At 52.2% G+C, this 12,639-nt stretch overlaps 1 protein-coding gene across 6 annotated transcripts in view; it reads right to left on the bottom strand.

Annotated features, from left to right (window-relative positions):
- Positions 1–10,460, bottom strand: part of PRKD2 (protein kinase D2) — a 33,733-nt gene extending 23,273 nt beyond the window's left edge. For 2 of the 6 annotated variants that reach the window (XM_036114001.2, XM_078062838.1), the window contains exons 1-3: positions 9,272–10,245; positions 6,802–6,940; positions 2,250–2,381 (exon numbers count right to left, since the gene is read on the bottom strand). In XM_036114001.2, coding sequence (XP_035969894.1) covers positions 2,250–2,381; positions 6,802–6,940; positions 9,272–9,511 — 511 coding nt within the window. In that variant the 5' untranslated portion in view covers positions 9,512–10,245. Of the gene's footprint in view, positions 1–2,249; positions 2,382–6,801; positions 6,941–9,271 lie in introns of all 6 variants that reach the window. The other 4 variants (XM_036114006.2, XM_036114004.2, XM_078062837.1 and 1 more) reach the window with 4 other exon arrangements.
- Positions 10,461–12,639: the final 2,179 nt, after the last annotated feature.

Here is a 12,639-nt window from a genome sequence, read left to right on the forward strand (position 1 = left end):
ATGGCAAATGGCCTTTGAGAACAGGAAACACTTCCCAGCGCCGGCCTTTGCTCACTCAGGTGCTTCATGGCATTTCAAAATCTCATCCGTGACTCCCTATGTGAGTATCAAGGTAGAGTCAAACTCCCATTGGAAGGTGTTAATAGCATTAAGAACAGTCATTTGAGGGGCGCCTGGGTGGCTCAGTCGTTAAGCGTCTGCCTTCGGCTCAGGTCATGATCCCAGGGTCCCTCTCCCCCTGCTTGTGTCCCCTCTCTCGCTGTGTCTCTCTCTGTCAAATAAATAAATTAAATCTTAAAAAAAATAAATTAATTAAATAAAATCTTTAAAAAAAAACCAAACAGTCATTTGGGACTCTGTTGGAACCACATGAACGAGGACCATCATCTGTGATGTTGAACCAATGAAGTCCGTGCTGAGGTTGCCCATTAGAATCGATGACACCAGGGGGCTCCTGGGTGGCTCAGTAGGTTGAGCGTCTGGCTCTTGGTTTCGGCTCAGGTCGTAATCTCAGGGTCGTGTGATCGAGCCCCGCATCAGTCTCCTTGCTGAGCATGGAGCCTGCTTAAGATTCTCTCTCTCCCTCTCCCTCTGCTCCTCCCCCGTCCCCCCTGCTTGCCCACGTGCATGCGGCTCTTTCTCTCTCAAAAAAAAAAAAAAGAATTTTTTTTGATGACACCAGGATTGTGCCGTGATGAAGGTTACATATGCCAAGACACCAAGAGTTGGATATGGTTTGTGCACAATGGCAGTACTGATAACAGTTTTGAACGCAACTGAATCAGTTTTCTGCAGGCCTGACGTGGCTAGCATCCCTCGAGCCCCTAAATGCCACAGGTATATTTAGGGCTGTGTAATAACAATCCTGGTCAATGCTGCAGGTCATCTGGAAGACCAGGGGCACTGAAGACTCGAGATTTCCATATAAGTGTGACCGCCACGAAGCTGGAGGTCCTTGGATGATGGAACATCCAAGAATATGCTTCTAATGGAGGTGCAGTCTTCACAGAATGGATGATCTTCATCTGCTGTGTGTATTGGCAAGGCGGCTGTGTGGACTTCATCTGCAGGTGGGGCAAGAGCTCAATGTTCTCGCTCAGAATCGTGGAAGATGGGAAGAGTGGACCTGCGGAACCTAACACTTGGGCTTAACCTTGAGACACACTGGTGTGTTCCTTTATTTTTTTAAGTATGATTGAAGGACATGTGTATGGGTGCTTGTTGTAGACTGAACAAATGTCCATCCCCCCAAAGTCATAGCTGATGCCCTAACCCATAATGTGACTGCATTTGAAGAATGGGCCTTTAAGGAGGTAATTAAGGTTAAATGAGGCCATAAAGGTGGGGCGCTGATCCGATGTGACCCAGGTCTTTATAAAAGGGAAACTGTGTCTCTCTGCACACCACGTGAGCTACACAGCGAGATAGCAGCCGTGTGCAAGCCAGAAAGAGGGTTCTCACCAGGAACCATGCCCTGTCCGAAGCGTGATCTTAAACTTTCCAGCCTCTGGAACCGTGAGTTATAAATATGTGTTGTTTAAACCACTTGGCCTGTGGGTATTTTGTTATGGCAGGCCCTGGCACACTGAGGGGCCAAGTCAATAAGGAGTGGACTCTAATGGTCAGCTTATGTGTCAACCCCAGTAATTCAGATGCTAGTGTAGGGTTTGCTGTAAGGCTATTTTGTAGGTATGATTCAAGTCCACAGTCAGATGACTTGAAGTGAGGGAGAGTACTCTAGTTAATCTGGGTGGGCCCGTTTCAATCAGTTGAAAGGTTAAAAAGCAGAGTTGAGATTTCCCCGATGAAGAAACTCTGCCCGGGAGTCCAGCCGGCCCTTCCTGATGGGCTGCCCTATGGATTTGAGAGTTGCTTGGCCAGCCCCGACAATCCTCTAAGCTAATTCCTTCCAAATATCCCTTAATATCTACCTCCTACTGGCTGTTTCTCTGGTGATTCCTGTTATAGGCTCCACCTTCCTCCCTGGGCACATTCCCCTCCTCCCCCAAGCTCTGCCCCCTTACCTCTCCCTCGAAGCTCCAAATCAGGCTCCACCTCCGGAGCTGAGCACCGCCCCGGGCCCCACCCACCACTCAAGCCCCACCCCAGCTCCTCCCCCAAGCTGTGCCTCTGGGCCCTTACCTCTCCCTCCGAGCCACGCCTCCTACCTCTGAGCTCCACCCCCGCCCTACCCTCCTGTCCCCTCCCCACACACTTCCGGGCCCCGCCTCCAGCCCCTCTCCCCTCACCATCACACTTGAGGCCTTGGCGCACTAAGCCGAAGAGCATCTCCCCGCAGTGATCACAGAAGGCCGGCGCTCGGTAGGAGTGCACCGTGAGGGCGTGCGGGCGGATCTGGAAGTCCTCGAAGGTGGCCGAAGCTGCAGGCAGCAGGGAGGGGCGGATGGTTGAGCCGGGGCAGCGAGGGCTGTTCCTGGGTTTCTCACAGTCCTCCCCGCTGCAAGGTTTGATCTTGCCTTCCTTCATTTACTCGCATACTACACTCTACCTGGGTTCAAATCCCAGCGTCACCACTGGGCAAGACACCTATGCCGGGGACTGGGGAGTTGTTTAGTGGGTACAGAGTTTCAGTTCTGCAAGATGAACATACTCCTGGAGACTGTGGCAGGACAGCGTGAATGTCATTAACCCTACTGAAGAGGAGACTTAAAAATGGTTAAGATGGTAAATTTTATGTTATGTATATTTCACAATTAAACACTTTAAAATAAAATTTAAAAATACAGATACAGATGCCTGGGTCCCACCGTCAGAGTTGCTGATCTAGGATGGAGCTTGAGTATCAAGAGAAAAAACCAAATACCTATGTATCTCCGTTTTCTCATCTTTAAAATGGAAATCCAACAAACATTTACTGAGCATTGTTCTAGGTGCCAGGGACACCACACAGAACAAACAGACAAATTCCCTGCCTGGCCTCTAGTAAGGGAGGCTGACAACCAAAGAAAATAAATATTCTTATTTAACAATCACCCAGGGCTGCCTGGGTGGCTCAGTTGGTTAAGCATCTGCCTTTGGCTCAGGTCATGATCCTCGGGGCCTAGGATCTAGCCCGGGTAGGCCTCCCTGCTCAGTGGGGAGCCTGCTTCTCCCTCTCCCTCTGCCACTCCCCCTGCTGTGCTCCCTTGCTTGCTCTCTCGATCTCTCTCTCAAATAAATAAATATATCTTTAAAATATATATATATAAAATCTTAAAAAAAAAAAAATCACCCAACCTAGCAATTACCTAGTGCCATGCACTGCTCCACATACTTCAAGATACTAGTGAATTCAGTTCTCTCAAAAGGCCCGGAGGTACACTGTTATTATCCCCATTTTCCAGATGAGAAGATTGTAGCACAGAGAGGTGAAGCAACTTGCCCAAGGTCACACAGCTAGCAAGCCGTGGAACTTGAAATCGAACCTGGGCCAGTGTGGCCAAAGTTCATGCTTTTAGTACCGTATTTATTGCCTCTTGGAAATGTTTATGTAATAAAGCATACAGCATGTGTCTACTATACTCAAATAATTAAAAAAAAAACAACCTGTCAAGCAAATATTTCCTTTCTCAATAACAGGATGAATATTGAGAACCAACATAAACTGGGTACTCTGGAAGACACAGCTCAGCCGAAACATACACTTGCATGCTCTCATTTGATGTTCTTAGTCTGTCTCTATACGTGTAACTTTGCACTTTTCTCTAGGGTAAAAAAATATATATATATTTGCACATTATGTATATTTATATATAATGTAAATTATACATATTATATATTATTTTATAGTATATCTTATATATTTATAATATAACATATATCATTACATATTATATAACATGTTATGTTATAGCATATTATATAATATGTTATATATAATACATTAGATATGTATTATGTATATGTATTATGTATATTTACATATATAATATACATAAAATATAAAAACATTATGTAAATTATATATATTTGCACATTATGTATATAAGTATATGTAGTATATATATATTCAAGAAATAAATTACAACTCCAAAAAAAATATATACAGCAGGCTAGAAGTCAATAAGTGCTAAGGAGAAAAATTAAGCAGAGAAGGGAGAGTGGGAAGGTACAAGATGTACAATTTTAAATCGGTGGTTGAGGAAGACCCCCTTCAGATGTCATTAGGGCAAAAACCTGAAGGAGGCAAGGGTATGAGCCATGCAGGTGTCTAGGAAAGAACATGCCCAGTATCACAATAGTATTCTTTATAGATTTTTTTTTAAAGATTTTATTTATTTATTTGAGACAGACGGAGAGAGACAGAGCACAAGTGGAGGAGGATCAGAGAGAGAGGGAGAAGCAGGCTTCCCGCTGAGCAGAGAGCCCGATGCGGGGCTCGATCCCAGGACCCTGAGATCATGACCTGAGCTGAAGGCAGACGCTTAACGACTGAGCCACCCAGGCACCCTTATAGATTCTTTTTTAAGGGCTAAATGAATTAATATATGGAAAGCTTTTAAAACAGAGTTCTTTATTTTATTGTTTTTTTAAGATTTTATTTTATTTTTTTAAAGATTTTATTTATTTGACAGAGAGAGACACAGCGAGAGAGGGAACACAAGCAGGGGGAGGGGGAGAGGGAGAAGCAGGCTTCCTGCCGAGCAGGGAGCCTGATGCGGGGCTCGATCCCAGGACCCTGGGATCATGACCTGAGCCGAAGGCAGATGCTTAACGACTGAGCCACCCAGGTGCCCCTATTTTATTGTTTTTTTTTTAGATTTTATTTTTAAGTCATCTCTACACCCAACGAAGGGCTGGAACCCACAACCCTGAGATCCAGAGTTGCACACTCTACCGACTGAGCTAGCGAGGTGCCCCTCGCTTTTTTTTTAAGTTTAAAATTTTATTTATTTATTTATTTATTTATTTATTTATTTATTTATTTTTAAGATTTTTTACCTATTTATTTGTCAAAGAGACACAGGGCACAAGCAGGGGGAGCAGCAGAGGCAGAGGGAGAAGCAGACTCCCCGCCGAGCGGGGAGCCTGATGCGGGACTCGATCCCAGGACCCTTGGATCATGACCCGAGCTGAAGGCAGATGCTTAACTGACTGAGCCACCCAGGCGTCCCTAAAAATTAAAAATTTTAAACAGTGCTCTTTAAACAGAGCACATAGAAAGTCCTCAATAAATCTTGACTTTTATTTTTAAAGTTTCATTTTTGCACTAAGTCTCATCCTCTTTCCTACCCTCCCCACCTCACCCCCGAATTTCAGTCTAATCGGGCTATTTTCCTTGTTATGGTGCAACAGAAAGGGGACTCTTTTCTATGTGCCAAGCACAGCTTACACACTCAGGGTAAAGCTATGAACACCCCACTCTCAGGGAGCTGACATTCTTTTGGGGAGACAGGGAACATAAACACACAGAGAAGGAAATTTCAGACACTGGAGGAAATGGCATTTAAGCTCAGATCCAAACAACACGAAGGAGCAAGCTATGAGAAGATGGGGCGGGAAGACTAGTGCACACACCTGGAGATGGGCGGCAGCTCAGTTTATTCAAGGGACAGAGAACAGACAACCATGGCAGGAACAAAGAAAATAAGGGGGACAGTGTAAGAGGTGAATCCAGGGAATTGGCAGGGGCCAGATCAGGACAGCCATAATAAGGCCATATTGAGGAGTTTGCATTTTATTCCAAGGGTAATGGGGAGCCATGGGAGGATTCTGAGCAGTGAAGTGTCAGGATCTGACTTGTGAGCTACGGTAACAGTCTAGGCAGGAGGTGATCGCTGCTTGAACCAGAGGAGGCTGTAAGAAATACATTCAGAATGTATGTTAAAGGTAAGACCAATTGGTTTGATGACGGATCAAGTGAAGGGATGAGAGAAAAAGGAGGAGTCAAGGATGCCCCCAGGATTTGGGGCATGAGCACCTGAGTGAATGGTGATGCCCTTCACCAAGGTGGAGAACACTGCTGGAAGAAAGGAGGACAAAATGAAGATTTCTGTCTTGGAGAGGCCATCTCTGAGATGCCTAGAGCTGCCAAATAAAAGTGTCAGGGGGACAAGCTACATGACAGATCTGGATTTAGCAGACGGAGATCGGGATGAATAAAAATCCAAGAGTTGCCGGCCTACATGAGGATATTTAAAACCTGAATAAGGTCACCAGGGCCATAACTTCTGCTAATTGTCATCCACTCATTCAACCCATTTTACTGACCATTGCACTACGCAAGGTTGGGGGAGGAAACGTTTAAAATTCTGTATCAAAGTACAACATACATCTAGAAAAAGACACATCTCCAGTGCATGGCTCAGGGAACTGTCACACTGTACACACCGTGTCACCAACACCCTGATAAATAAATGGAAGTTTAAATCAGTGCCCAGAAATCTCCCTCACGCCCCCCAGGTGATGGTGGTGCCCTTCACCGACGGGGAGAACACTGGCCCTTTGGCGAAGGCACCCGCCTTCCTCGCTCCTAACTGTATCCGTCTCTGCGCTTCATAAAAGGAATTATACAATATGTAGTCTGATGTCTAGCAAATGCCTTTCGGCGTTACGTTTGTGAGGTTCATCCATGTTGCTGGACATCGCCTACGTTCGGTGCTGTGCGAATTTCACAGTGTGCACACGCAACATATTTACCCATTCCAGGGCGGCAGTTTGTCAAAGCTCCAGGGGTGATTCTAATTTGCGACCAAGGCTTGGAACCGCTGGCCCTGACTTTAAGAAGCATGTTTCCGGGCCCACCCCAGCAGTCCCGCCCCCGCTAGAGGCGACGCCCCCAGGCAGGCCTCTGCTGCTCACCCGACAGCACCACCTCCACCAGGTCGCCCTCCTGGATGTCTCCCACCGAGCGCACCAGCTGCAAGAGGTTGGCCGACGTGGGGTCATGTTTGAAGAGAAGGATCTTGTCGTAAAGACCGTAGAAGCCACACTCGGGGAACTGAGGGGCGGGAGAGAGAGGTGGTGACGGCAAGGCTCGGAGCTGCCTTCGGAGGCAGCGGTCTGGAACACTCCCAGGGCAGGGCCCACAGTTTCCCCCGGAAACAGAGACCCCGCAGCCCTGCGCTTCCTGACTGCGCCCTCCCCAGCGCAGCTCAAGTGAGTGGGCAGGGTGCCAGGGCCCCAGGTGTGCTGGGAGAGAGCGCCGATGGAGTTCCCGACTGGGTGGCTGGACTGGGAAACTGGGGTGGGAGGGAGAGTGGCTCTGGGCGCGTGAGCACCTAGAATTTTCCAGGGGGTGAGGGGGTTAAGTGAACACCCCCTCCTTTAAGCCCCCACCCCACCCCAGCTTCCTTCCTGGATCTATTGTCCCTGTTACCTGGCTCCAGGCCCAGCACTGGGGTGGGGCCAGCTGGAAGAAGGGGACTTAGGACTCCTGGGGGGGAGGGGGAGAGGTGGGAAGGCTAGGGCTCAATAGAGCTGGAGGTAGGGAGGGTGCCCCCTACCCAATGTCCAAAGGACCCAGGTGTCCCTAGCTGGGGCTGGGGCGGGGGGCAGGAAATGAAACGAGGTAGAACAGAAAGTGAAACCTCCCAGGTGGAGCGGCTGGAAGGAAGGAAAGGGGCCCTGCCACACCTGGACAGAAGACAGAAAACAAAACTGGGGTGAGGCCTGAGGGAGGAGGCCAAAGATTTGGGCACCAGACAAATTACACCCAGGGGACAGTCTGCCTTCTACCCCATCCCCATCTGTCTTCCCAAAGAGCAGGCTGAGTTGGGTATGACAACTGGACCTGTGGGTTTGGGGTTTTGGTGGAGGGCCAAGGAAGCCCCATATTGTTCTTGTCTGCTGGGAGAGGGTCCACAGCTCACAGGGACTGCCTGGGCCTTGACTGCTTGGGGGTGGGGGGAGTCTGTCTCTAAGCTTCAGTTTCCTTGTCTGTAAAATGGAGGGGGGTTGGCCCAGTTCCCGATGTTTCTCTGAAGCCCAAAGAATTCATTTCTGGGGGTCTGAGAAGATTCTGGAATTTGGACATTTAGGGATTCCAACATGCTCACATGATATATGATATATATATCATGATATATATATATCTTAGGTTCCAACATATTATCATGACATGTTTTGGGATTTCAACAATCTAGATCAGCAGCAGTCTGGTATTTTCATGTTCTAGGAATCTAATAAACTAGGATTTATTTGAGTATCTTACCATTAAAGGATTTCAACAACCCAGCATCCCAAAATTCTAACATTTTAACATGCTATGATTCCAACAACCCAGGAATCTAATATTCTACCATTTTCATGTTTTAATATTCCAACAACCTAGGATTCTAATGTTTGTACACTTTTTTTTTTTTTTTTTAAGTAAGCTTTACCCCTAATGTAGGGCTGGAACTCATGACCCTGAGATCAAGAGTCGCATGTTCTACTGACTGAGCCAGCCAGGTGCCCCTGGACACTTTAATATCAAGAGTTCAATTACCTAGAAGTTGCATATTTGAACAATCTAGAATTCTAATATTCTAACATTTTTACAGTCTAGAATTCCAACAACAGAGAAACCCACTATCCTAACTTTTAACATTCTAGAATTCAGGCATTGAGTTCCACCTGATTTCCGCTTGCCATGATCCCCAGCTGCCCACCATGGTGACCCTGGTGTCCAAAACTAAGAGTAAGGTGGGGTTGGGGAAGGCCCGTTTTAACAGGCCAGCATCAGACCTGAGGGGTGGTAACACTGTGATTAGGAGAGGGAACAGAGTCCCCAGAGTCTCTGGGGGTTCCAAAGAGGTGCCTGCCCCTCCACACACATCTCAGGCCTGGGGGAGGGCAGAGATTGGGCTCGGGAGACCTCACTTGCCCCTGGCAGCTGGGGCAGGCACTCACACCCACACATGTCATCCGATAGTCATGGCCAGCACGGCTTCAATTTCTACTGTTTCCACCAAATGGGAGATGGAAGGGGACGGGCTTGAATGGAGAGGTCCCCCATCTGCGGCCCCCACCTACCCCTTCCTCCCCACTTCGACACCTAGCTGGCCCCTCCCTTCCTCCCTGCTGGCTGCAGAAAACAACACCACGCAGGGACACGCAATTTGGGGAGGCCTTTGGAGCACCCCGCCCCTGCCCAGGCCTCCCTCGAATGGGTAGTGAGATGAGGAAGCAACTGGGGGCTAAATGCCCCATCCCCATTCCCCCCAGTCGCCCAAGGCTTAATCCTCCTTTTTCCCCTTCCCCTATGCCAGGCTCCTGGCCACCTCTGCCGGCGCCCCCACCCCCTCCGGACCTCTCCCCAAGCTGGTTGGGAGGAACCCTGCGCTCTTACCTTCTGGTCCACGATGGAGCAAGCCAGCTGCTTCACATGGGCCAGCTCAGAGGCGGTGGGCAGCAGCACAAACTCGCGGGTCAGCCCGATCTGGATGTGGAAGGAGACCCCGGAGCTCGGAGCTGGGACCTGGGCCAGTTGCGGTGGTGGCGACTGCAACTCCAAGCCGCCGGGGGGCGGAGGAGACCCCGGCCCGGGAGAGCCTGGGAGCCCGGCGAGATGGGAAGGGGAGGCGGCCATGGGGGGCGGGGAGGGGGGGAGTCCCGGGACCCGCCGCCCGGCGCCGGCCGCCCGGCGCCCACCCGGGATGAGGCTGAAGGAGCCCGGGGAACCCGGGTCACTGGATCCGAGGGAGCCCGTAAGATGGTGGTGGGAGCGCGGGAATCCCGGGGATGCGAGAAAAGAAATCTAGCAGGTTGAGGGCACTCGAGGATGGCGGGACCCTGGGAAATTAAAGAAAGGCAATCTAGTGGGTCAAACGCTCGGGAGTCATAAAGGAGAAATCTAATGGTTTGAGGGACCCAGGGCTTCAGAGATTCCAAGTAATCAAGAAAATCTAGTAGGTCGGAATCTCAGGGATCAGGAGAGCCCAGGATCCAAAGCCCCTTGAGGAGAGAAAGGCATGAGAAGGCAGCAGCGGGGAATCCCAGAATACAGTGGCTCTAAGACGAGGATCCAATTAAGGGGGTCCGCGGGATTCATCAGACCTTGGGGGTGGAGGACAGGAGTCTCTGAGTCGGGGATCGAGGGGATCCCAAGGATCCGACGGGCCCGGGGATGGGCAAAGGGATCCCGAGGGCCGGGGTGCTAAGGGGGAATCTCACGGGTCTCAGAAGTTGGAGAAAAGTTCGGTCGGGGGCCGCGGAGAAGGGGGCGTTACCGGCGGCAGTTTGGGGGGGCGGAAGGGAGGGTCACCCGGCGCTCGGCGCCGGTGGCTCTTTTTCCCCCTCCAAAGTTTTAACTCTGCGGCTGCGGCCCAGGAGGAAGTGTCCCGAGCGATGGCGCAGTCGGCCAATCCGCGCGGGCCTCGGTGACGTCGGAGAGGGGCGGAGCCTGCTGGGGGCCGGGGGCGGAAGCGGAGGGCGGGCCCGGCACCTCGGGGTTGGGGGCGTCGCCTGCCCCGCCCGGGTCCGGGTGTCTGGGGTGCGAGATGCAGGGCAGGGATCCGGGACTGATTCCTTCCCCCAACACACCCAAGTCTGGAAAGTTAACTATTCCCTGAGCTGGAGAGGAGGGGCGAGCCACCGTCGTGGGGCCGGGGCTGAGGAGGCGCCTGGCCCTTTAAGGAAGGGGGCCGTCTAGTCTAGCCTGGCCGGCATCCGGCGCCCACCGCAAGGGGAAGGGTGGGAAACTGGTGTCAGGTCCAGCCCGCTCTCGGACCTCTGGGCTCGGCCCACCTCTTCTCAAGAGCGTCGTCCTCCCCATCCCCCACCCCCGCCCAGGGGAGGCGGTGCTGTAGAGATCCCCAGCCCATTACACAGGTGGGAAGACAGAGGCCTCTGGATCTGCCAAAGGTCCTTGCCTCCTGTCTCTGGCAGCCTTGACGAGGTGCATGGAGGCAACTGGAGGGGCCGGGGCTGGGTTATCTGTGCAGGGCCGGTCAGGCACAGGGCGGGTGGAGAAGGGGTGTAGTTTCCCTCCATCAGCTCCCCACTCTGCCCCAGCCCTCAGGAGAGTGAAGAGCCACAGACCTGGGGGTGCCTGAAGGGGCCATAATAACCAGGGAAGACAGCACACCCACCCCACATCCTCGATGAACGGATTGTTCTCCGGGGGCAGCGTGCACGTGTCTGTCTCTCTGTGTGACTTTAGGTAGGTGGCTTCCCCTGAGCCTGTTTCTTAGATGGGACAGTAATCGGACGGAGCCCAGAGGGTCTTTGGGGGGATTACTGAGATCGTGGCACAGGGCTGAAGTTCAGTAGGTGGTGGCCGGCACTGAACTTTGCAGAGATAAAGGGGTGGGCACCTCAAGCTCTCAGGTGTTTAGGAGTCGGTTCATTCTGTCAGTCATCCAGCAAGCACTGAATGCCGGCCTACTGTGTGCCAGGCTTGTGCTAAAACAGCTCTTCTAGCCCTTTCAGGTCTCCTCCCCAGCTAATAATAAAGAGTGGCCGCCATTTAGTTTACATTCAGGAAACTGAACCCCCTAGGGGCAAAATGACTTGTCCAAGATCACCACTAGACTTGCTGCCACCCCACCCCCTCCACTGAGGGGTCAAGGCCTGGCTTTGAGCTTCAAAGGCATCCCAGTAGAGATGGGCCACCTGCCCACCTGGGTTCCAGACCAGCAGGGCTGGTTGGGGATGGGGGCCTCAATAGGAGCCCCCCCTCCCGCTAAAGGGCTGCTGGGGGCAGCTGAGGTCGGTACAGCAGTGACTGCCACCACATCCGGGGGCTGGCTGGGGCTGGGGAAGGAAGTCTGAGGCTGGAGTGAAAACCCAAACCACCACCTGGGGAAGCTGCTCAGAGCCCTGAGGGATGAGGGGGGAGCAAGGCCACGTGGAGCTCGCAGCTAGGCTCCTGTCAGTGTCACCTGATGGCCATCTGGCCACCTGCATCCTTCTTCAAGTGTTCCCGGGGCCCCGAGAGGGGCCAGGTCCTATTCTGGGCACTGGGGCACAGCCAGGGGGTGGGCATTAGCATCAGGCCCGTTGTACAGAGGATGCTGAGGCCCCGAAAAGTGCAGAGGGAGCCCCGTGGGACTGGCTACGAATTATGACCCGCTGGGGGTCCTGAGCGCCTCCCCACCTCATTTTCTGTAACTTGTGCTCACGATCCCCACTTCCTGAGCCTGTTGTGAGGCTCCAGTGAACCAGCATGTGAGGAACTTTGCACGGGGTCTGGCTCCTGCTAAGGGCGTAACTGACCTGGTGCAGGGACGGGACTCCTCAGGGCACCTGCAGTGAGGGACCGGGCGCCTCCATCACCTGCACCCTTGTGGCAGCTCCCAGCAGGGCCCAGGCATTCTGCAGGGCAGGTCGCAGGCTCTCCCGTCCCGGGGGGGGGGGGGGGGGGGGGGGCTGGCACAAGAGGAGGGAGCAGGAGAAGGGGAGGTAGTGATCTGTCACCTCACATCATCTGCTTGCCAGGGCTCTGCCCCCAGGCTGCTGTTGAGGCCCCTGGGGAGGGAGTACTTAGGAACAGAAAGGAGGGGCACGGGGAGATTCGGTCCTGTGCCCCCATTTCCGGGCCTCCACCCACACCCTGCCCAAACTCTGGGCCCCTCTCTTCCCACCCCCAACCCTACCACAAAACCCAACCCATCATATCCCCTCCCTGAGCTCCACCCAGCCCAGGCAGAGCCCAAGACTCATCTCCCGAAGTCCCCGGCTCCCTCAGGCCCCTGACAGTCAGCACCACCACCCATC

This window comes from Halichoerus grypus, chromosome 15 (genome assembly GCF_964656455.1).
Source record: "Halichoerus grypus chromosome 15, mHalGry1.hap1.1, whole genome shotgun sequence".
NCBI classification, from domain to species: domain Eukaryota; kingdom Metazoa; phylum Chordata; class Mammalia; order Carnivora; family Phocidae; genus Halichoerus; species Halichoerus grypus.